Source organism: Crocodylus porosus, unplaced genomic scaffold (genome assembly GCF_001723895.1).
Source record: "Crocodylus porosus isolate Cpor-Errol unplaced genomic scaffold, CroPor_comp1, whole genome shotgun sequence".
Lineage (NCBI taxonomy): Eukaryota > Metazoa > Chordata > Crocodylia > Crocodylidae > Crocodylus > Crocodylus porosus.
Window position 1 is genome coordinate 4,387,736 of NW_017728928.1, and position 25,516 is coordinate 4,413,251.

Sequence of the window (25,516 nt, forward strand, 5' to 3'; positions counted from 1 at the left end):
ATGTGTGTAATATAATATATTTTCCATATTACACACACACACACACACACACACACACACACACACACACACACAGAGGCACGCTTTTCAAATGTTATTGGTCATTACCTGTGCATCTCGTTTCCTGCATTCTTGAGTTTTATTCTCGTGCTCTGTCATGGCAGCGCGGAGCTGTTTTTCCAGTTTTTCAATTTCCCGTTCATGATCTCGGACCAGGCAATCCTTCTCTGTGTTGTGCTGCTGAAATAGGTGCGTCTTCTCCTGTTCATGCTCCAGCTTCAGCTCTACTATCTGATTGGACAATGAGGAGTACAGTTCATCAATAGAACATCCCTGTCGTCATGACAACTCGTGTACAGCTTAATTTTTTCCCCCTAATTTCATCAAGTTGGCAATTTTATTTTTACGTCATTATTACCTCACCTTTTAAAAACTACCCGTAGCATAAAAGAATTCCTTCAAACAATTTCGACACTGAAGACAACTAAGCAAATCCAGTGCACCCTTAACCAATTTGTTCGTACAAATGTCGGAACGTTTAAAAAAAAAAAAAAAAAGGAAAAAACCCCACAATTCATTGTCGCATTCTGTGTACTTTCCCCCCAAGTATCCTGCTGCTGCTAATCAGCAGTGGCAAGGATTATAAATGGTTAATAGTCAGTCTGCTCTCCTCTTCGCTTAAGTATACACACACAAAAAAAGCAGCAATTAAATCTTTTAAAGATTCTTTACGATTTCCCAAATAAAAGATCCGACTTCAATACTCATCTACATTATTGTATATACAGTTGTCTTTTTAAACAAAATTATAAAAAACAAAGCTCTATTATCTCGTTGTCAGCTACGGTAGACCAACACAAACAGATGTATGTGTTCCAGAAGGGCACCTGCTGTGCTGCAAGCTTGCGCCATGATTTCATAAAAAGCATTCTATTCCCAGGATCCTTTCCCAGTCCACACCACACTGGATACTGTGACCTTGGCCAGTCTTAGCCTCTCCCTGCTAGACTGAATGGCAGCCCGAGACCAAGGGCCTGGTTGCCGCAGCTTTGATACTAATCCTCCCAGACTGTGCACAATGGCACCCTACCTGGCCTGCAAACTATAGCCAGCTAGGCTGCCTTTGAAGCAGGTGATGAATAGGGGACTGCAGGAAGCCAGCTTCCCTAGTGAACTCCAGGCCACACAGCTGCTAGGAACAGTCACTTGGATTTTTCTTCAGTTTTGGTGGATTTCGGGGAAGGAAAAAAACGTTGTTATCTAGAATATGTTGGGTTATTTTCAGCGTGAGAATCCTTCTTCAAAAAAGCTAACAGTAGGAGTCTGCTCAACATCGATCTTGTTTCTGTAATGAAAGCGCCCAGGCACCTTATCTTAAAGCTATAGCATTCAATTCTGAAAATGTGCGTTTTGCATTAACATTAGCTGTTTCGTGACTTCTGTGGTTTTTTTATTTTAGTTCAGTTTTAAAACTGTTCTCGCAAATTGCTGATCAATGTATTTTGAAATTAAAATTAAAACCTGTTTCCAGCTCCACATTTTTCTGATGTATCACGTGGCATATTTAAGAAAAAGATAAGAAGAAATGTTTTTATTTTAAATATGTCTGTATTATTCAGTAAAACTAAAAAGCTCATTAACCCATATATGCAATGCTAGAAGTAGTTTAACCCAGTAGGCATATATTACTCTGTATTTGACCTGGAATCAATACACAAAATGCTTTAAGTCGGCTTTTTTGTCAAAAATTTGTATACATGCTAGTTTCTTTTCAAACACTTTGTAATGATACCTATGTTATTCATGTTTAAATAATACAGTTTTTCTAGCTTTTTAACTCTATCATTAATCAAAGCTTAACTGAACTTTAGGAAAACAAAGTTATGCATTTTTACATATTTGCCACCTAATGATAAATTATGTTTGTAATAGCAGTCTTCATATAGTCATACTTACACATCTCTTTTTCACTTCTTAATATTACTAATTATTAATATTATGAATAATCCATATTATGCGACATGGATTTCTCTGAATTCATTATCTATACTCTCTTGGATTCTTGTACCATGACACACTTCATTCAAAAACTTCATTTTTTTTCACAAGTATTCTGCAGGTACAATCTAGGACTCAAGTCAATAGGTAAACTCTCACTGACTAGTAAAACCAGATTTCACTCTATATATTTAAGCCTTTCCTTACCAACTGAAATTAAACAGTTGCGGTCTTCTCCCCCCATATTGTTTTAAACTTGATAGAGAAATAGAGGATAGGAAAAAGGAAGGAAAAACGACATTCCTAAGTACCAGCATAAATAGATTAATCTAATAAGTGACAAGTCATCTTCTAATAATTAATATAAAGATACTCTGCCAAGTAAGAACCTTGGTATGAAAGTATGCTATGAAAAGCTTGCAAGAGAAAGACAAAACTTCTCCAGAGGGTACACTGTCATTACATCTGGAGAGGGCTTTAGGAATCTTTAGGAAAGAGTTGGCCAAATATAGAGTTGTCTTTTGGCCACTGTTTGAACTATGCACCTTTTTAAAAAATTCCCAGTATTACTAGCACTGGTTGAAATTAAATGGTGTCTTTGGGCTTTGAAGCTCTAGTGTTTGCAGTCTGTCAACTATATGAATGATTTTGAAGCTGTTTCTAATTTAATTAATAATGGCAATATATTTTCATTAAAGTTTCATGTGTAGAAAGACTTTGTACAAGTTTTCCTTTTATGCCGTAAACACTTTATTTAGGCTTTCCCAAGCCAAGCCAACATCATGAACACAGGAGGACTATAAAAAGACTTTCAAAGGCCCAATAAGAGGAAATGGGGATTTAGGTCATTAGGTGCCCTTTGAAAATCTCCTGCATCTCCATAAAAATTAAAATATAAAAATTCACTTGTAACTAGGATTCATAATCCCAAAAATTAAAAAATCAGGAACCTCTAGGTAACTCTGTAAGTGCATTAACAGCATTTATGGAAATACTGTAACCTTTTTTCCAAAAATAAAAAAAAATTATATTTTGCACAGCTGTATTATAGTCCATATAAGGCTTCCATGGTGGTAAACAGATGTAAAAGCTATCTGCAGTAAGTATAATTACTCTAACTGTAGTGAACATTGGAATAGATGCAGAGGGTCAAATAGGAAATCTATGTCAAAGCCAGGACTAGATACTGATGTTAGCCATGGGGATCCCCTTTTCTGAAAAATCGGCCATTCCTAAATATGAATTTCTTAAATTCTTTTTCTTACATATATACTTTTATACTCCCTAAGAGGACATGAACATTGAGACATTGACACCCTTTGCTTCCAGGGGGTCTTTGCATCTTGATGACTTGCTTTTGAAGTGTGACAGTATCTCTCAACATCAGTACAATCCTTTATATAATGGATGCATACATGTGTATATATGTATATGTATGTATGCATCTTTATATATTATATAAAGTTCACATATATAGCATACATACTGTATGCCATATATGTGAACTTTTGCACACATGTATTCACAGATCTATAAATACATGAACACAACATACACGATAGTGCATTGTGGCAAAAATATCTTAGATTTAGCATGGGAAGAGTCCACTCTGTGGGACCAGGGAAGTAGGGTCATTCCAACAGAGTGACAACAAAACCTTCGTTTTACACCACGTCGTCATGTAGTGTACATAAAGCAGCACATCAGTTGCAGAATCTGCATCTTACAGACATTTGAGAGACTTTTTAAACATTTTTACTGGCGCTTTTCTTTTTCATTCATCAATGAGTAACAGGGGTACCCTCAATTACCTCTGCTCCAATTGTACAAGACTTACAGAAGGTTATAAAAAGATGGAAAAATGACCTACATCAGGGGTCAGCAACATGATGAACAGCAGACTGCTCATGACTTCACTATCACTGTGCGCCACTGATTCCCTGCCATGGTCATGATGCTCCCTGCTCTCTCACACTCTCATATCTCCCCTGCTACAGTCTTCATTTAACATTGCCACTAAGTGGCACAGATTCCTGTGGCCAACAATCTTGCTGAAGAGCAGATTTGGTGCCCAGGACATAGAATAGGTAACGCTGGGGCATCAGCAGAGGCTGCACAGGCGAGAGGTGGAGCGAAGCACAAGAATGCGCTGGAACGAAGGGCACACAAGAGGCAAAAAGACAGCAGCCTCTCTGTAGCCCCCAACACCGCATACAGCTGATATCTCCAGCCGCTCCCCACCCCCATCCAGATCCAACCTCTTCATGGGCCAGAGGCAACCTGTGGTATGTTGATTGCTGACCCCTAATTTAGAGTGTATAGGTTATTTTAAGCTTTAATATTTTCAGCAATCTAGACCAAAGAAAAAAAATCCATTTCTGTTAGAAATCTAGGAATTTTCCCTTTTTGATGAAAGAAATTTAATCTTCTAATCCTTCAGGCAGCCAAATACTGGACCTTAAACTCATCACTGGTGCAGGATCCAATCTGGCTAATCCTGCACTTCAGATAGAGAAGGCAGATTTTGTATTTGTGGGGAAGGTATCAACTTTTGTAGCAGATTAAGGGTAAAAACAGTGGCTTCTGAAACTACTCAGAGTTTGGAACACTAGCAGTAGTCCCCATCGAGATTAACTGCAGTGGGTAGATGGCAAATGAGGCAGTAAAAAATGAATAACTGAGAAACTCTATGATACATAAAATTGATTGTCTGATTTTAGAATGTTCTGTATGCCCATAATTGTCACCACCCTGTATGTGCACACACAACCCAGTGTGTGATTTACAGATTTACAGTTGCAAGGTTTACAGATATTCAACTGAAATAATTCAATAATTTAATTGAGACAATCCAGTTTTCTACTATATTTACTTTGTGAACTTCCACACTTTCAAGGCTAGTTATTTTCTAAAAGATGCCAAATACGCTTCAGCTGAAATATGAACAGCACAGAACCCAAGTGTCTACTGAAGCCATCTTTAAAAGATACATATTTTATATACATAACCAAAACCACATTTTTTCCCACAAAGATCTTATGGAAATCAGCAACACGTTTTAAGAAATATGTTTCTGGTTTAGCTAAAAACACCCCAGCAACGCTCACACCATCACACCTTTACTATTTGTGGCAAGTATGTCTTAAAAAAATTATACCCTGCACATTGGTTAGGCCAGAGGAACTGAACCTGCGTCTTCCTTTGTTCCAGTACATTGACATGGTGTGGGAGTGAGTCCACAGAAGCCACAGGCATGCCTAATAAACTTAATTTACTGATGCTGCAAGATGGTCAGTGCAGCCTGTAGTCTACCCAAATAAATCTGCCTGTTTCTATGGAAATGCTGTATGTACCCTCACCTACTATGGCTGCTTACTATGTTATAGTACAGACCTTGCTACACACACACCTATGCAGGCCTGTTACGGGCTTAGAGTGTACTCTGGAAATCTTGCCAGAGCACTGAGAGAATGCGACTGACTTCACAAAGTAGCTACCCATGGGGTTAATGTAAGCACCAATGCTGGCAAGAGGTGTCCTTCACCTACTGCTTGATTTTAAGTTGATATCTGTTGATCCTACCTATTAGGTTAAGTTATTTTTGAGATCAGGTGTAACACTTTTATCCTTGAAGAAATGACATGAATGGGCCTGACCAATAAAGAAGGGTTTTATTCGTGCCTCATTAGTTGCAGAAGTTGGAAGATGTGAATGAGCAAGGAGATTGCAGAAAGAGAAGAGACAGGTTAAGAGAATGGGTATTTCAGACTTTCCTCCTCAGAGTTGTAGGTGAGGGTTGGAAGTGGCAAGTCTGGGGATCGCTTCAGTTAATGATCGTCTGCGAGTACAGGGGACTGGACTTGATGTTCAACAAAGCTCCTTCAAGTTCTGTGTTGACAAATTTTTCAGGGATAGAAAAAGATACATTCACGACATTAATCCCTGCTGCAAAGAGTGAAGGTCCTATAGTATTCCAAGACAATACTACCTGAATTGTTTTCATCTGGGCAAAACAACAACACTCTTCATAGCCTTGATCTTAGACACAGCCAAACCACTAAAAACAACAAATCAAATTAAATCAAAATTAGCCTGAAGCACATAACCAGCCTGCAAGCATTCATCACAAAAAATTCAAGTTTGGTAAATTTACAAGTGATGGGGAAAAGGACCTGGTAATGGAAAGTGTTGGGAACCTTCAAGAATAGAGGGCTGACTACACGAGGAACACGTTGCTTTAAGTGTGCATGTGTGTGCGCATATGCATATCTATGCAATTTATACAAAATTTAAATATATAAACAATGGCTGGTCAGAGAATTCAACTTGATCTTTGAGATCTGAGTACTTGATTTGAACATTCACTATATCAAAGAAGGTTTGCTTCATGGGCAGGTAAGGTCTGCCCTCTCCTCCAACAATATCTTCTTTTATTTCAACACCTTGATTTACTGCTATAATAAATGTTTAGATTCCTTCAAATAACCCACTTTATTACAGAGCTTAAGATTACACTGGCAATTCTTTACTCCTTTTTACCAGCTGATTCAGCACTTCTCTGTATTTTTTTTTTGGTTCACTTATGCCTTTTTAATTTCATGCCTTGTAATGGGGGTCTTATTTATTATAAGATTAACTGCACATTTGACTTGCTGCAGAATTTAGCGTATGGAACATTTATGGGCTGACAGAAGTCTTAAAATGTCATCTTGAATAGGATTTTTTTTGGTGTTAAATAACCAGTAAAACTTTCATCAAGATGTCCTGTTTCCTTCCTGTTTGACTAAACAGAACAAAAAGACAATTCTAATGATCCCCCCACAAGTCTTATGGAAGTCACAAACCCACGACAAGTGTGACATGAAAGGATTTCCTGAAACATGGAGGGATTTTTTAGCAGTCAGGTAATACTTTTCCTGGCTTTCCCCTTTTCTATCGATGTGTGAATTATTGCTACTCCTGTAGAATGGAACAAGCTCAGGTTTTTTTAAAAAAAGCTAATATGGATCACTGACTGACCTTAGAGAGGATATCCATAAAAAAGGCAAATGCCATCTTACTACGACAATACTTTTCCAACTTTTTAACTGCACAGTGTACATCTTAAAAGAAAATGGATTTTGTGGATTTTACTTCTCTATTCCCAATCATGCAGCCCTCTTCCCCTTCTGTTCACCACCGCCTAACATCCAGCTAGCTGTAAACTATAAAAATTCAAGGGCTGATTATGCTGAAAAGTAAAAGTATTTAATACATGCATGACAATACTTTTCAATATATTAGCTGTTTTGTATTACAATGTCCAGCTGGAAAGATGAGCTAGACAAACCTACGAGTGTCAGCTCTCCAAGGGCCACTAGATCTGGCCTGTGGAAGACCAGCAGCAAAAAGTACGTTTCTAAGCAAAATTTAAAAAACTGGTGAGAAAATGAGGTGGGGAGGGTATTTGTTGCTTAAGTTTATAAGTAATTTTAATATGGGACAAGTCCACACACACAAAATAATACTATAGGCAGGCACGGGTCTTTGGGCAGATGTGATCTCTTTTATTAGACCAACTGAGTAGTTGGAAAAAAGTCCTTAGAAAGCTTTCGGGCACAATCACCCTTTGTCAGGCATGGGGAGCCCGTGCTGCGATAGTCACTTTGGGCGTCGAGTCTGAAATGGTGATAAAGAACATTTTGGTTTGGGCTTTTTGTTTTTTATTTTTATGTTTCTTTGTTCAAATTTATTTAGAAGGAAATCTTTTAAGGAGAGGAAGAAAGCAAACATAACATCCTGAGGCAAAAAGGAAGAGACAATCATTCTTTCTAAGTAGAGGCAGTGAAATCATTTGATGAAAAATTCTCAATGAAGACATAAATACCACCAAATTTTACATTGTAGCTCTTTTTTTTGTGAAATTACCTTTGGTTCTCTGGCAAATGGTCTATGTAGTTTTTCATATTGTGAAGTTTGGGCATGTATGCCTTCAAGCATGTGTGGCAAATGCTGAAAATAATTTCAGCAGAGACAATTAATAGGTATTTAAATAGGGTTTAATTCAAATTTAAGAATTAAAAAAAAATCTTTTTCTGTACTGACAGTGCCTTGAAGCTTGACCATCAAGTGCAACCATTTCAAAGGCAGGAAAGGCTGAGGCCTTCTCTGTGGTGTCCCTTGCCTTTGAAGTACTGAAGGCAGCTGCTCCCAGCAGATAGCAACTTTTTTTTTTAATATACTTTCAAATCTACCAGCTGTAAGTACAACAAAGTTCAGCTAAAGTATATTTTTTAAAAAAACAGCAATTTCACTCCCATGAGAAGATATTTCAAAAGAGAGCAACACAGGGAATCATCTGAAGCTGAAATCAAATGTGACATGAGTATCTGACACCAAAGATGCCATGATTTTAGAATTTCTCCTTAGTTTTTTATTAACTACATTACAATGGTATATTTTTAAATGACTAGAAGGTTCACTCCAAACAGAATAAAAAAGAAATACCATTTCTTAAATGTCACGCAATTAGAAATTTCTCTTTTGTAAGCAAAGTTAAAAAATCCAGACCATGCAGATGTCAAGAAGACTTCAGCATCTGAGGGAAAACGGTCTCAAGTACTAGTAAGGGGGGCAGAGCCTGTAGTCCTAATTCACAAAAATAAAATCTCTACAATCAGTAAATCATGAGATTATTAGTAGAAATGTGGACAACTCATTGGAAGATTGCAAGACCAGGCTCTCTGAACTCATGTTGCTAGATTTTCAAATCAGAATCAGCCGTGCTTAAGCTAAGGTCTGAAGTCACCAGACATTCAGAGTGAGGACAGTGGGGTTTGGCAAGTATAATCTCACTTTTATACAACGGATTTAAATGCTAGACAGCTGTAGTTTTTTGTCACAAAAATAACACACTCATTCCCCATGCCTATCAGTGTCAGGTATATCCACAGGTCTGTTTTTCTTCTTCCCAAAGCAGAACTCCCAATCCATAATAGCAATCAGAAACTTGAGGCAGAACATTTCAAAGTAATCATTACATTTTTTCAGATAGTGAAGTTACTCTGTAGTTAAACCAATACCTTATTACATGACCTGAGGCTTGCCATAATTACACAGAAAAGCACTACCTGGTCTATCTTATTGCTCAATTAAATCACCTTAAATAATGACAAAAGAAATACCCAATAAAATGTCCAAGGCAAAGCAAAGGCTGCTTTGAAAAATGGTTACAGAATCGCTTGACTCTAAATAAAGAGTACCACAGACCAATGAAAAGTTGGCATCATTAAAAAGAAATTTTAAAGAATGGGAAAGAATCAAGTTCATAGAGGTATGTGGCTATATTGAAGCAACCTTGTATTATTACTAGAAAGCACAATACAAAAAGAAGAGAGTATCCAGTGATAACCCATCACAGTCTGTGGGAAGGGTCACCGATATTTCATGTTTGTGAGGTTTTAAAGAATATTCTAAGTAAAATCAGAACAGAGATAACAACAAAAAAACCTAGGATGAGATAAAAGGAGACCTTTGAAAATTCTACTGATGCTCTAGTAGTTTGATGCTTAATACTTTTTCCTTAGGTTTCAGTGATATTTCAGAAAACCTAGATGTTTCTTTTCATAACAAAAAGTAGCTAGCCTAAACAAAGTGAAATTCAAACAACAGAAGATCGCCTCTTAGCAGAAAATGTGCCCCTTTATGTTTACCCCAATGCTAACAATGTTACTGAAGGCCATTAAAAAAAAACAGCAAGAAAATAGTTTAAATAGTGCATTTATTCTTGTAAGTTTTGCTTCCATTTAGTTTAACTTTTTATTGTTGTGATACAGTGTACAAAAGCTCTGAATACTAGAAACATATAGGAAAAATTGTACAGGTATAGGTACACCAGCTCTCTGACTTTTCAAGCCATGGAATTACTAGGCATTGTTGTTTTCCTTTAAAGTACAACAAAAACAGCAATGAATTCAGCAGTGCTTTGGTATTTCCAACCATACTGATCAAGAGAAAAAAAAAAAAGACCGCTAATATTGACTTTCCCCTGCCACTGCAGGGAAAAGCAGCAGTGGCAGGCATTTTCCCCGTGCTGCCGCTGGGGAAAGTGGCGGTCGGTAGCTGGTTCCAAGCAGCCACCTACCGGCCTGCCTCTGAACTCATTTGGGTCAATCTAACACACAGCTTTAAAAGTTTGCTGACCACTGGCATAGGGCACTGTGGACTGTCGCCGAAATGGCAGAAAAAGAACATTAAACAGATGTCTTCACTGAAGCTTTAAGAACCATGTATATTGAGAATCATGGCACTGTTACATATGCAACATTAAAATTATATGAAGGGAGGGGTAGGGCAAAGCCCACCTTATTTTTACTAATCACAATGTTTGAATGATCACGTGCTAAGAAGCATCTCTTAGGACACAAAAAATCCAAAGGGTATTTCAGACTAGCTGTTACGTGACTGATGGAGCAGACTGGTAGAACCTGTCCCAAATAATATTTATGATATATAAGAGTTCTCCAGCTTCTGAAAAGTTGCTAGAAGAGAACAATATAGTAGACATCTGTAGCAGCCCCATCTGATACAAAGCGTATGCCAAGGAAGGAGATATCATAACTATTCTTCTTCGTACATCAGCTCTGCTGCAGCTAAGTGTAAGTAAGAGCAGACCACAGGCTTTTCTTTTTTATACTAAAAGGTTCAGCACTGCAAAGATAGGGAAACCCAAAGAGGTGGCTTGAAGCTAGAGTTTGCCTTTGTTCCATTCCTATGCTGAGAACTTTAGAAAAACACAAAGTTCCCAAAAAGTTATTTCAAAATTTTTTTTTTAAGTTTGACATTTCTGAACCCACTGAGTAGTCACCTTACTGAAGAGCAATTTAGTGTCACTGGTAATATCAGTCTGGATCCTAATGGTGCACTGATTTCCCCCGTATAATATAACAATTAAAATGGAACCTAAAGAACCATTTTAACTAGTACATGTTGACAATCTACTTAACCAGCCAGTAGGAAAACAGGAAGACTCTGGCTTGCTGTTTCTAAAATTGGGCTAAACTAATGCTGCTTTTCACAAGATGTCTACAACAGTGACAAACCCAGTAATGAAAATGCAACATCTTTTCAAAAGGAGTAAATAAGTATGAACCAGACTTATCTTGTGATCTTCTATTTAAATATATGACTTACATCCCAAGGTGCTTTATAAACCAATGACCAAATTCAGCAAATGTTTACTATAGCATATAGTGCTATTTATTGGCGGTATGAGCAGGATTAGTTCCAAAGAGTATAAACAGTACCACATATCCCTTCACCCACTACTGAACTGCAACTCATTCTAGTGTGATATATAACAATTGTTTAAACAGTATGCCCAATAATACAACACAGCTATTTAAGAGAGGAAGCAATTACAATGTTTAAGTAAAATGGAATAATATCCCCTCCCAGTTTTATGGCAATCTACCTTGCCCCATAATTGCATAGTAGTAAAAATTATCCACTTCATGCTAGCAAATAATAACACTGGGAAGCAGAGTTTAAGTTCTGCTCAGAGCTTAAACACCGTAAAACTTTCAGTATGTTTTTAGAATTGACTTGGAAATTCGGCATAAAAGGGTGTGGTAAATGAACTGTAAAGGTAGCCATTTCAGATCAGGCAAATATTCTTCTGCCCCTTCAAAATGTACTAGTGGACACAGAAACCTGCTTCTAGGCAAAATTGTACATCATACAAGGGCAAAGTGCTGTGTCTTGCTTTAAACAGCCACAAAGAAAGGCTTTAGTCTCCCAAGGCAACTCTACAACAGATGGAGCACAGTGGCAATAAATATCTCATAATAACTGCAAAATGAGATAAGGCACCTTGATTATTACAGCATGTCAAATGACTGTGTAACTCTGTGTTCAAATGCAAACATGACCTTGGACTAAAGGACCTTCAGTACGACCACGTAACAGAATCTTCTTAACCATTTCCTGCCCCCCCCTCAAGATTTCAATTGACTTAATGTAATCTTGTTTCTTCTACACAGAGTTTCATTTTAGATGATGTATACCAATTTGTTCCTATTTCTAAGCCTTGGTGTATATTCACCTCTGCTTGCCTCCTTAAATCAACTCCCTGGGATTTTCTTCTGCTAATGCAAGTAATCTCTGCCAGAGGTGCCAAGTACGTGTGGTCTACCAAGGACATGTTGGTAAAGTAGAACTGAAAGGAATTAGAATTACTCTTATGGATGGGATCTATAGACAAAATAGCTCAACTGAGACACAAAACAAGTAAAAAAAAAAAAAAAAAAGTAGTGATCCTGCTTACTCCTGAATCACTAGTAGAATAAAAATTATGAACTCATAGTGGTATTTAAGCTCTGCTCTACCTCAGTACGACTGGATAAATTCTTCAAGGTGAACATTGGTATGACACATGGCCAACCAAGCTCTTTGGTCCATAAGCGACATCAAAGCTGTTATCAAAAGTGCTGCTGCTCCACCCAAGAGCCAAAGAGCGCTTTCTTCAGGACTTAAAACTACTCCATTCCTGACTGCTCAAAAGAGACCTTCTGGATCAAGTAAAGCACTGCACATATCATAAACCTGAATGTGTTGCCTCTGCTGTACTTCCTGCTCTTGACAGCCTGGAGAGAGAAGCAAACCCACAATTCCCCCATGGAAATATCCATTTGTATTAGCCCCAACAGCCTTGATAGCAAATTACCTGCAGTTTGTGGACTCGTCGTAGCTGTAAGTCAGAAAGAAGTCCTTTATGAAAGATAAAAAAATGATGCTGTTGCACTAAAAACAGCCCCCAAATTGTGTTACTATAGTAACACACAAGATATGAGGAGGAAACAGAAATAGAAACAGCTTCCTGTAAAAATTACAAACTACTGCATGAGCTATAAGCTGTGAAGCTGCTTATCACAAAATTCTAGCATAAGCAACGAACCTTTTCTATTTCAAAAAAAGCATTTGGGCAATACCACTCCTTTCCTCCTTTCTCCCTCCCCCAAAGGCCATTATTTTTGTTTTCCTAAAAACAGGTGACAATTTGGAAGAAAGGGCACATGTAGGAATCAGTCAGGTGGACAGAGCCAGCAAAATGCAGAGATAAAGAAGAGATACATTTCCTTGCAATTTCCCAGTTGGTCTAATAAAAGGTATCATTTTGGAACGAAGAGTCTGTTTTTTTGTATGAGATAAATAAGGAACTTGCTTTATGTCACATGCAGCTTTGAGACCAAAAGTAAATTCTGCTTTCTCAGAAAGAAAAGAATGCGAGCATATAGACACCGTCAGACTTGACGCTGCAATGGCCCCGCACTGTCCCACCACATGAAAATGGCAGACTGACCTGCTGCTCATATCTTTGCCTGAGCTCTTCCAGCTGCCAGGAGAATTCTTTGCACTGCTTTTCACGGAGAGATTTTGATCTGCTTAGGTCTGCTTCCACTTTTTCCATCTACAAGGTAAAAAAAAAGAAAAGAAAAAAGGAATAGTTCATCTTTGTATAAGTTCCAACTTTAAATACATTCTGATATCTTATTTTTTGCTACCCATCAAAATCTTGTCAATTATTTAGTTGAGAATAATTATAAAAATCACTTTTGTAAAAGAATGAAAATGAAGACACAAGGAAACGGATCATCTTTTACTTGCATGAATAGATTACCTGTATTATGCCTCCCTCCGGTTAGCATTCAATGGCATGTTTTTCATATCGTAGTGTTGAACACCACTTAGAATCAACCAAATATTTTTCTAGAGATATTTAAGATTCAAAATATATTTCATTTAAAAAGATATTGCCTGTGGAAATTTAGAGGAAGTAATGTGTTGAGCTGAATGCATGAACTACACATTTAAAATAAATTTACATTAAATCAGTAAAATAACTTAAAAGAGAATTATTTGGCTGCAAGTAAAGTTCTCTGAAGATAGTCATCACCTATGAATAATGAGTCACACAGATTTCAGTATATAGCATCAAGGAAGCAATTTTATAACCCAATTAACAAAGGCTTTTGTATCAAAAGCACAACTGCTAGCTCTGTCTCAGGCATGCTTCCAGGCATGTGTATATACCTGCAGCACTGTGCCCCACTGAAGACCCATCAGTTCCTTTTAAAGCTAGGTCCCAATCAAAGTAGCAGAATGATCTACCTCCCTAAAGGTAGGTAAAGTGGGAAAGGGGACTGCAACTGTCAGGAATCTAGTAGCTGTTGCAAGTCTATCTACTGTACCAGAAAAAGAAAAGCAATGCATCATTTCTGTACCATGAGCCAAACTCCTATTTGGCCTAAGGTAACGCTCCATATTTCACAGATGTCTTTGCCAACAGACCTGGATGCCACTTCACAGAATCACAGAAAATGAGGGTTGAAGGGACCTCAGGAGATCTACTCCAACCCTCTGCTCAAAGCAGGACCACCTCTAAGTATATCATCGTAGCCAAGGCTTTGTCCAGCTGGGTCTTCAAAACCTCCAAGGCTGGAGATTCCCCAACCTCTCTGGGTAACACCTGTTCCAATGCTTCATTACCCACCAAATCAGAATATTTTTTCTCATATCTAATCTCAACTTGCTGCAACTTGAGCCCAATTCTCCTTGTTCTATCATCTGCCACCACTCAGAACAGTTTAGCTCAGAGGTTTTCAACCTCTGGTTCACAGACCCCCCTGGGGGTCCTCAGACTATGTCTAAGGGGTCCACAAAAGATGACTATGATCAATCAAAAGTATGTGAATACTCACATTTACAATTCAAAGGGGTCCTCACCTCCATTCAAAATGTTTTAGGGGTCCACAAATGAAAAAAGGTTGAAACCCACTGATCTAGCTCCATCCTCTCTGTAACCACCCATCAGGTAACAGTTGTAGGCTGCTATTAAATCCCCTCACAGTCTTCTCTCCAGACTAAATGAGCCCAGTTCCCTCAGCCTCTCCTTCAGAAGTCATGCTCCCTAGCCCCTGAACCATTTTTGTTACCCTCTGTTGGACTCTCCCCAATTTATTCACATCCTTTCTGTAACGGGGGGGGGCCAAAACTGGTCAAAGAACTCTAGGTATGGCTTCACCAGTGCCTAATAGAGGGGAATAATCACTCCCCTTGGTCTGCTGGCAGTGCTCCTACTAATGCAATCGAGTATGCCTTTAGCCTTCTTGGCAACAAGGGCACACTGCTGGCTCACATTCAGTTATTGTCCACTGTAACCCCCAGGTCTTTTTTTGCGCAGCTGATGTTGAGCCAGTTGGTCCCCAGCCTGCACCAATGCATGGGATTGTCCCATCCTAAGTGCAGGACTTTTCACTTGTCTTTATTGAAACTCATGAGATTAAGATAGATAAAGAGGATGTCTAAAGCTGGATAAAGCAGACAGAAGAGATATGTGACAGGGTAAAGGTCATTTTAATGAAAAAGTAGCTCAGGAAAGGAGGAAGATGTGGCGGTTAGGAGTTACTGCCCTAATCCAGAAAAGGGAAAAGCCACAGCAGAACTAGGGGTGCTGAATGGAGGTCACAGGACTATTCTCCCAATTCAGGGTACTTGTATCACAACATTCCCCCTATCATAACATATATGAGAGGCCCTTTCCTTTTCTCAAAACCATGCTTTACCCACCAATGAAGTTCAGAATAGCAAAGGAATCATTTTTTTAATACAGTAAAAATTTTCTAAAAATTGAAACATTAAAGTTTACACGAAGTCAAATATTATACAAGGGCTACAGATAAGAAAGCATATGTTTGAGCTCTTTATTCTAGCTCAAAATATACATATTTACCATAAGTCCTACAAGGTTTTTCTGATTCTCACTGGCCAAACCCGACAAATAACAGAGCCAAAACATTGTCTCATATTCTGTTTATTCATTTTTGGCAGTTATTATTTGGCTTTGTAAGGACTTGTCTTGATATGTATACCCTAGTTTTTAATCTACAGTTTTATGAGCCATCCTGATATTTCACTCTTTTCCTTGGGTATTGCATGCAGTGAAGGCAATTAAATGTTTTTGAGTAGTGTTATTTAAAAAGAAGAATAACAGAAATATCAGTTATATTTATACACACCCTTCCTCTCCTTCCTCCAGGAAAACAAGAAGAAAGGATGTACCACAGGACAACCACCAGAACTGGATGGAAAAACAAGTGATCTTAAACTGTTTAAATTTTATCAGTTGCCTATCTAATATTTTAAAAAAGGGTTATAATGTATCTCTCACTTAAAGTAGCAAATGAAACGTCAGATGACTTTAAATAACTATTCACAAATAAGAAGCAGAGGGCAAGTAATACTGCACAGACATACATTACATGAAATAATAAACCAGATACTGATTACACTAACTGAGAATACCAGTGCCCACTCCAGTTGTTATTTCCTTAATTACCATTTCAGTGAAAAGAGGACTTCTGAAGTCTGATCTGTGTTGTGAAGTTCAGAGTACAGTGTTGCTATAGACACTAAAAATTCCACTTTATGATGTCAACAGATTATTCAATTCAGGTGGGGGGAAATGACATTTGCTCCAATATAGAAACATATATGCTGTATTGTGAACAGCATACCAGACTATTTATTTTAAAAAAAACAGGATTATCTAAGGAGGGGTGAGAAAGGACTAGGATGCAAAATAAACTTCAGAATTGTGTCTCTGAAGCACATGCTTGATCACTGTACTAGTGCCTATAATTACCACAAGGTAGCTAAGAGCAGAGATTTGCAGTGTCAGCTACTCACATTTTTAGCCCACAGTAAATGAAAGCTGTGTGGAGGCTCAGGCCTCAATGAAAGGAATAAGCGAATTTTCATTTACCACCAGGTAAAAGACTGCACACCAGCCTTGTTTATTGTGCGTCAAGTTGGTTGTGTGACTTAAGACAATCTTTCCTCAGACATGATGAAGAATGTCTTGCATTCAAAAGTTTGCCTAACTTTATTCCAACCATGCAGGTGGTCCAATAAAATATATCACGCAGAAAAATCCTTGCTTCTTTACAATAATAGCAGTCACATGTAATTCAGTATGAGTTATGCCATCAGAAATCTGTCCTAAATGAACAGAACCTCAAACACACATCCATCAAAAATGTTTAGCAGTTGAGTTCAGATAACAACATGAGCATGTTGCAAATTATCAGCTATGAAACTAATTCTTTAGATATCATTTTACACTTTTTTTGTCCCAACTTTTCATAGCTCAACCTCATACAAATTGTTAGGATGACCTTGCTATGAAGCTAAAATGTAATAAACTAACAAGGGGAACAACAGGGCAAGTCAGCACGCACAGCACATGACCATAAAACGTAAGACACCTACTGCAAACTAGCAACAGCACAGACATTCAAAATTGTAGCCAACATGATCACTTAACTCATTCTGTCAGGCCTAGGTACAGCACCACAAGAGATAAATCACATATTACATAGGTCTGGGACTCCTGTAATAACTAAGCACAATGAGCGCCCAGTGAAGAATGTTGTATAAGCATGCATTCATTCATTCATTCATTCATTCAAAGTTCCTCACTTTTTAGGATCTCTCTCACCACTATGCAATTTGACAACTTTGCTGATGTCTCGCATACCTGGTGAATCAGACAAACATTCCTCTGTGCTGATTTATGTAACAGAGACGGGAAATTCTCCCATTTTTTCCTCTGTATGTACTGCAAGTTCCCTCATGTGGGGCACTTCTCTCAGATGGGGACCCTCCGTGAATATATCAACACTAACAGCATTATTAGAATGAAGTAATAGTATCTAGCCACAGACTGGTGTCATTTCTAAGCTGTAAATCAAAGGGGGAATCTATGACAGGGAAGGGGAAAGGAAAAATATTTAAACTCAGCGTAGCTCTCTGTCAAGGAAATCAGTTAAATATTAAAGGTGCCATTCTTTGTATGCCCCATACTACTTAGGGCAAGAACTATATTTTGTACAACATTAGTACAGGGACTTCCAGTTCTGCTTCACCTCTCTGGGTTCATCCAGATTATAGATAACAAGGAAAAAGATCATAGCTATGACAACACACATAACTTATAGCAAAAAAAGATTAAAAATTCAATTTTCAAAGCAGTTTCTTTGAATTTTTGGCTGCTGTCAGACATTAAAAAAACCCGAAAACCGCATTTTACCAGAAGAAGCAGTGTATTACTTTGACCTGGCTCTGCAGAGTCTGTATAGATCCGGTGCTTCAGCAGAGTTTTTTGGCGCTTTTATCTAAAGTGGAGTCAATCAGATATTAGATGAAAGTACCAATAAAGCCCCACTAAAATGCTCAATTTATACACATATTGGGTGAGCTGGGTCCAACCAACACAGCGTCTCTTCTGGACATGTGCTGGGCTTGGTGCAGGAACACACCGAGTTTAATGTAAGGTGCCAGGGGTTTGGGAGTTTTTTTTCAAATCTCTGCAAGCAGTTATGCAGAAATGTAGGCTTTTTCAGGTGCCACTCAGCAAGAAAATTACGAAGTTTCTTGGATGACTGCAAGTGTGGATTCCACGGCATGGAAACCATTGTGCATCCAGCATGTAGCTAAACAGTCTTTGACAAGAGTCATTTGAATAGCTGCATCCTTTGGGGCCATACATGTACCACGTACCTTTTCATGTGCCCTTTCAAAGGCACATGAAAAGGTACAAGGGATAGACCAGTTGCAATACTCCCGCACTTTGCTTGCAGCTCAAAACCTGTGTTACAACTTCATGGGAAACAGACTGTGGTATCCTCCCCTGGCTACGTTCAGAATAACAGTTATTGTGGAATGTGTAAATGTCCTTTCTTTTACAAGCCTGTGCAAGTATGCAACCCGCTGCAGAAGACATGTAAGCAGTATTCTTTTCAATGTGGTGGGATTAAGTATTGCATCATCCAGAGATTCCTGTAGTTCTCACCCAAATCTGGTGCCAGATCTAGCAATTGAGACTAGGGCAAATGCTGCACAAATGTGAGCAGATTGCTTCATGTAGCAGCCTTTCAGATTTCAGTTAAAGAAACATTTCAAAAGCAGGTGAGGGAGCTACCTGAGTTCAGGGGGAGGAAGCCTGGGTAGAAGGTAGAAGGAATACATTCACTAAATGGTAACAGGGTGATGTACATCAGACCAGATTTGTGCATCAGACCTTTAAGGAATGTCAATACTGGCAGATAGGAGAAGATGGAAAGCAACTGTAATGGAGGGCATTATATGTCAGTAAGGCTGCAAGGCGAGCTGAAATAATCTAGAATATTTCCAATATGGTAAGTAATCCAAACATCGTAAACCATGGTGAATTGCCCAAATGGTAAGTCTCTTCCATTTGAAAGAGTAATAATTCTTCTTGGCTGGTTTCCAGCATGGATAGCCTTTCAGGGGAAGGAAGCAGGGAGTGGGGGGGGGGAAAAAGGAGGAGGGTTTCTTTGGCATATTTAGCTTTTGCCTAGATCACTGAGGTAGAACGTGACCTTGGAATAGAATGAGCATAAAATTACTCAAAGCCCTTTGGTGGAGTTTGATACACTCTCTCTATAAAAGGGTGTCATGGTTGAAGTAAACCTGGCTGATAGTTAGGCAAAAACCTGTGAAGGCTGTTAAACCGTTTATTCGCAGGCATGAAAACAGAACACTCAGTGTATTAAATAATGCACGTGTATTTGCATGTAAATACGTGAATGTATTTTCTTGGATTATTATCACCTCCATGTCCAGGGTAGCTGCAAGTCCAAAGTCATCCACAGTCAGTGCTGGGGCATGGGTGATTGTCTCACCCAGGGAGAAAGGCTACTATAGGCAGGCAGAGTAACTGAAGCATCTTCTATGCCTGTTCCACTGTTTTGATCAGGATATCTATTGGTTCGAGGGAAAGATGCTAGCTATTAATGGCAATTATAATCTCTTTCTTTGGGTAAAATCATGAGACTGGTGTTCAAAGACAAATGAGATGTCATATCCCCAGAAGATCAATATGGTAATACTGGCATATCATATTGCTACTGGCCACATTTCAGCAGCCCATCCTGTCTCCATATTATTATGTGCCCCCCTACTATGCACTCATAAAATGCTGCACCAGACATGGTCCTAACCTGCCTGGAAACAGCTCTTTGTCTGAGCTGGCAAAGGAGTGGCCGGAGGGAGGGAATGAGGAGGACCACAATTCCAGTTAATGCCAATGTCATTCTGGGTTGGGGGGAAACTTGAGAAGCTGGGAGCAGTCTCAGAGCTGGTGTTAACACCAGCACCAACTCTGGCTTTCTTATCAATTGATTCTTTCTACTCTTTTTCAAACAGAAATGGTTTCTATGTAATGTCCAAGGCTAAGAATTCAGTTTCTCCATCTAAGTGTCGATGTTGAGGATCTTGGTGCCAGAATCTTCATTACCAAGGAAAATGTAGTGGGCAAGTAGTCAGTGCTCCAAGAAAAAGCACTAATACAACCCAACCAGTACTCAACAGTATCATGATGTAGTTTTTCCATCGCAGTTCAGCACTTTGGATGAGTATAGGGTATTGTGAATCCAGAGTGAGGCATCAATATATGAATCAGGGAGAAAGAACAGACTGGTTATCTATTATGTATTTTCTATTTTTATATCTAACACATCAATAGGATGACATTCAACCACCGAGAAAATGAGACAAATACACAGCAACTTCATTGACCTTAGTAATATATATCTCTAACATTTCCTGGAGCATTGTTTCTATGACTAAAAAAAAAAATCTCTTCAAGTGCCAATACAATGTATATCTTCCATGTTTCTACAACCAATACAATGTATAGTTTTTCAGGATTATTTTACACAATTTTTTGAACAAAATTACATCATGAGGAATCTTTCTAGTTGAATTAGACTCTATCTTAAACAATAGTTATAGTATGTTTCTCATTTAAAGTAACAAGAAAATTATTTTTATTTTAACTCATCTTGAAGAAGCTAAAGGAGAGATTTGATTTAAAGTAAAATGTAGGAGAGGAACTTTGAAACCCTGGGTGTTTTGTATTGCCCTTGTGGGTCTAGTTTGCAAAACAAAAGTTGCCCTTTTAAAATAATGTCACAGCTTTCTCGTTTCAAAATTCCATTATTTGTTCTCTGTATAGGACTTTTAAAGTAAAAGATGCCTTATAGCTCTGCTGCTTTTACTGAAGATTTTGAAAGTAGTAAAGCCAGACCTTCACAACAACAAAAAGCAATTGTTAAAAACAGATTCCAAGCCAAGATGAAAGATTTTGCTTTCAGTGATATAAGCAACCACATTTGTAATACAACTACTTTGTTTCTGGCCAATGTTTGGTTTATATTTCACCATTACGTGAATTTATAAAGGAGGCAAGACAGGGTGGCACCTTATAGACTAACTCATTCAGAGAGGTATGAGCTTTCGCATGTGCACATGCACATGCGTGTGCGCGCGAGTGTGAGTGTGTGTGTATATGTATGAGAAGATACCCTATCAATAGGGGTCCCTCTACATTTCACACTTCTCTACACTTACACCAATGGTTTTATGCAGAAGCGATTCTTTTAAGAAGCTGTAAAATGATCACACTTATCGTCGTATCCATTTACACAGCACATTGAATCTCAAAGGATTTTGAAGCACAAACAGTAAATATGTTACAAGGATGAATGCAATAAGATTACATCCCCAAGAGTTTCTGTTCCCTGATCTTCAATACGAAGGGAAAATTTTGCAGCTAAAATGTTTTTAAGGAGCCTTCACCAAGTTGCTTTACCATCAATAGTCCCTTACATTCCCTACCTGTTTCAGGCTACCCCCTCCCCAAATAAAAAACAACTGGATTTAATTACAAAAGGACAAATCTGAATAGTGGGATGAAGGATCAGGTAGAAGTACTAGAGGAACCTTTATCACATTAGAAGGCCACCTGCCTCTCCTTTTCATCCCTTATCAGTCTGCTGATTATTATTTTAATTTATTGCATAAAAGGTGAACTCTCCTAGTGGCAAACACCTTACATCTTGTTTGTTCTGTGAGCAAATAGCATGTTTTAAGTGCCATACAAGTAAATAATTATAAATAATTTTGAGGTGGGGGAAAACATTTTTGGGCATTAGCTGTAGTACTGTATGGCCTACCCATATTTTATTGACATTGACAGCAAATTCCCTTTAATGGGTGAATAACTTGTCCCTAAAAGAAGAGGGAGAACACTTACGTGGGGGAATTATAAACATCATTCTGTAAAACTGTTTGAACTAACACTTTATAGCATAACTCCTGGAAAAGCTCTAATCAGAAATACAACTGCAGATAGCTTTATAACAACGACAAATCTCGCTTTGTTATAAAGATGAATCAATTGCTAACATCCTTTTTTGACTAGCTAGGAAAGACACTACATTGTGAAAGATTTTGATGTAGCACTATCAAGTGAAACATGTTTCTGGCATGACAAGATCAGAATATGCTATCCTACTGAGACAGAGAGTCTCAGAAAAGCTGGCATTGTGACCTTCTCACCTGCTGTTTCATTTCAGCATAGACTTTTTCTGAGTTCAGCTCCACCTGCCGCTTAAACTCCTCCAGGGCAGCATCTGCCTGCTGGGCCTGCAGCCTCTGTACCTCTGTCACCCGAGTCAGCTGCTCCTCCTTCTCCCTAGAAAGTCACAGAAAATTTTTAGAGTTCAAGTATCAAATAAAAGAACAAGTGTGCTGGTGTAAAAGAAAGGCCTTTAACCCTATCAGTTTAAAATAGTATTCAGGGTTTCAATTTCCTGTCCCAGCTTATGCCAAACTTGCCTCAGTAATACTTTGAAGAACAAAATAGCAACCTGGGTAAGAAGTCTAGAGTTATTTTCACTTTCTCTATTCAATTTGGCAAGCCTAAATATAGTACTATAATCCATGAAATTAATGCTATTTTATAAACCTTGTACTAGGACCACTTAAATAACACATCCTTATTACAACAACATATAACTTTTTTCTTTAATATTGCCATTAATAGCTCTAACATACATCCAACTAATTTTTCAATGAGGAAAATGGTTTGTAGTAAGATTATATTATTCTATTATCAGATGAAAACAGTTATATCCCCAGTACCATCTCTGCTAAAACCAACAAGAGGTTACTCATTCCCTAGAATATATCAAAACAAACAAGCATTGAAAATATGAGGCTTATGGGTTACTTAGGCTAAGTACAGATGGTCAAAAAGCCCGAGGTTGAACCAATTCAATGTTTGCAGATTACTATAAACTGCACAGATTGAATTGATAAACAAGTGAATAGACACTCCCTTTTGATTCAGGAAACGCAGCCACATGCCTGCAGCAGCCCAGGCCAGAAGCCAGGGGGTGCTAGACCATGCCTCCCTGCTTGGCTGGAGAAGACAGTTTGGGCCAAGATTAGCCTGCCCACCCTGTGAGGAATGGGGTTTGCAGGGGAGGTGCAAGGGATCCTGAGATGCTGGGTTAACTGGGATGTGAGTTACCTTGAATCTGGAAGGGATCTGGAACAGAAGTTCAATAAACTGATTTAACCTAAATTAATTAAGTCTGATACAACACCCATCTGGGTTTATCTTTAACTGGTCTCAGCCATTTTGAACGCAGTTTATGTACACTGAACTTCTGTTGTGTTACAGATGTGAACTGGTATCTGACCACTTATACCAGTATATGTGTAATTTCTGTTCCTAGCCTTAGCCAAACCAGTGAAAGCCCTTGCTATTATGTTATACATTCAGCACTTGTAGAATTTCCAAGCGCCTTCCTATCTCTCAGTACTGCTTATTAGGAAAATAATAGTTTATTGTTTGCCATGCTGTACGCTCATATTTGGATTAAACTGTTTAAAATATGTACAATTTGATCATTATGTAGCAAACTTTATCATGATATACAGATAAATATAAATATCATGGACTTCTGATCTTGGTATTGATGCATCATATGTCTCCATCATGATAATCTGTAAATATATTAAAGACATCCTGGTGCAAACTTTCATGTGGAAGGCAAAAAATAAGACATGTTAGATATGTTACTGTTTACATCAGCACATCAAAGTCCAGTTCACAGAGAGTTTAGTATAAAACTTAGCGTGGTTTAGTATAAAGCTTAGCATGGTTGTGTTGATAACCTGCATTGCAGCTGGCACAACCAACTGCTTATAATAGAAAAAAAAGTGATAAATCTGGAGATTGTGACTAGCGTTTTTATCTTACAGGTAAAAAGGCAGCACCCTGTGACAAAGTTCCTGTTTTTGATGGAAATGGTTGCATACAAAACAAAGGATCAGACACATTAGAGATGGAAAGAAAGCAGCTCAGCAAGTCAGTCTATCCCTGCCAGTACTCAATCCTTTTATGAAACACAGGAAGCATCCAGTTCTGATATTTTAAAGTTGTGGCACACACATTTCTTCCTGTGCCTTTCATCTCAGAGTTGAACAATGAGACAAAAAAATATTCAAATCAGTGTAGGTAATGATTACTACTACTTTGTTTTACACATATTTAAGAAAATGCTACAAAATGATGCTGCTCTCTACCACTGTTGGGCTATTCAAACATGCATAGATTATTTTTCTTTTTATCACATGTGTTTATCTTTTCCCCCACCAAGTAAACAAGAAACTGCGTACAAGAGTGAACATGGTTATTTTAACTGAACTTTGTTTGATGAAAACTGTTCTTGCTATTATTTTTTGCCAACCACATCAGCCTTTTTATACTCTTACTGCAATACTGTTAGATGATATGCATAACATATAGGCAAACGTACTTTACACTCAACATTAAAACAGCTCTACTTCCCAGTTTCTATTTACAAATAGTATAATGATTCAGTCCTGTATATGAATAAACATTAATAGTTCCCATCCACTTGCATAATACTCTCATCCACTTCTACAACTTAGAAGTACCTGATGTTTCTTCTTCACACAAAAAATATTTCACTTCTGTAACACTCTTGTTTTAATCCACGAAACTCTTTAAAAGATTGTTTCTCAATTACTGAAAAACCCCATTGAGCTGCTAAGTTATTCTCACTCTGCTCTCATTTTCCCTGTGATTTGTCTCTGTTTAGGTCTTTCCATATTGAGCCAACCGTGGTTTTTACTTCTTTGTGCTTCAATTAAAACTGAGAAACCAAAGACCTTGTCTACACTCTAAAGTTTTGTTGGCAATAGTTCTATCAACTCAAAACAGCTGAAAGTAAGTCACCAACAAGTGTACACACCACTGTGACTGGATTGGTGCTGCACATCCCTACCACAAGCAGACTCCAGACCTTCTGACTCCTAATCCTTTAAGTAATAAACCATTCACATTTTCGAAAGATTATATACAGATAAATGACAAAATCAGCATATAGGTTTCTTTCTTTAAACTCAGTCATTCTAGGGAATGTTCTGAATATCTAGATTTGAATGACAATCATACACCATTAGCCAGAAGCCATGGGGCTCTTCAGCCTGGAAAAGCACAGGCTCAGGGGTGATCTGGTGGCCACCTATAAGTTCATCGGGGTGCTCATCAGGATCTGGGGGAACGTCTGTTCACCAGAGC

The 25,516-nt window shown here is 38.2% G+C and overlaps 1 protein-coding gene across 2 annotated transcripts in view; it reads right to left on the bottom strand.

Moving 5' to 3' along the window:
• The window catches only part of CEP112 (centrosomal protein 112), a 275,736-nt gene that overhangs the window by 125,934 nt on the left and 124,286 nt on the right, over positions 1-25,516 (bottom strand). For both annotated transcript variants that reach the window (XM_019542365.1, XM_019542364.1), the window contains 3 exons: positions 22,459-22,594; positions 13,337-13,444; positions 109-291 (listed from right to left, as the gene is read on the bottom strand). In XM_019542365.1, the coding sequence (XP_019397910.1) occupies positions 109-291; positions 13,337-13,444; positions 22,459-22,594 (427 nt within the window). The remainder of the gene's footprint in view (positions 1-108; positions 292-13,336; positions 13,445-22,458; positions 22,595-25,516) is intronic.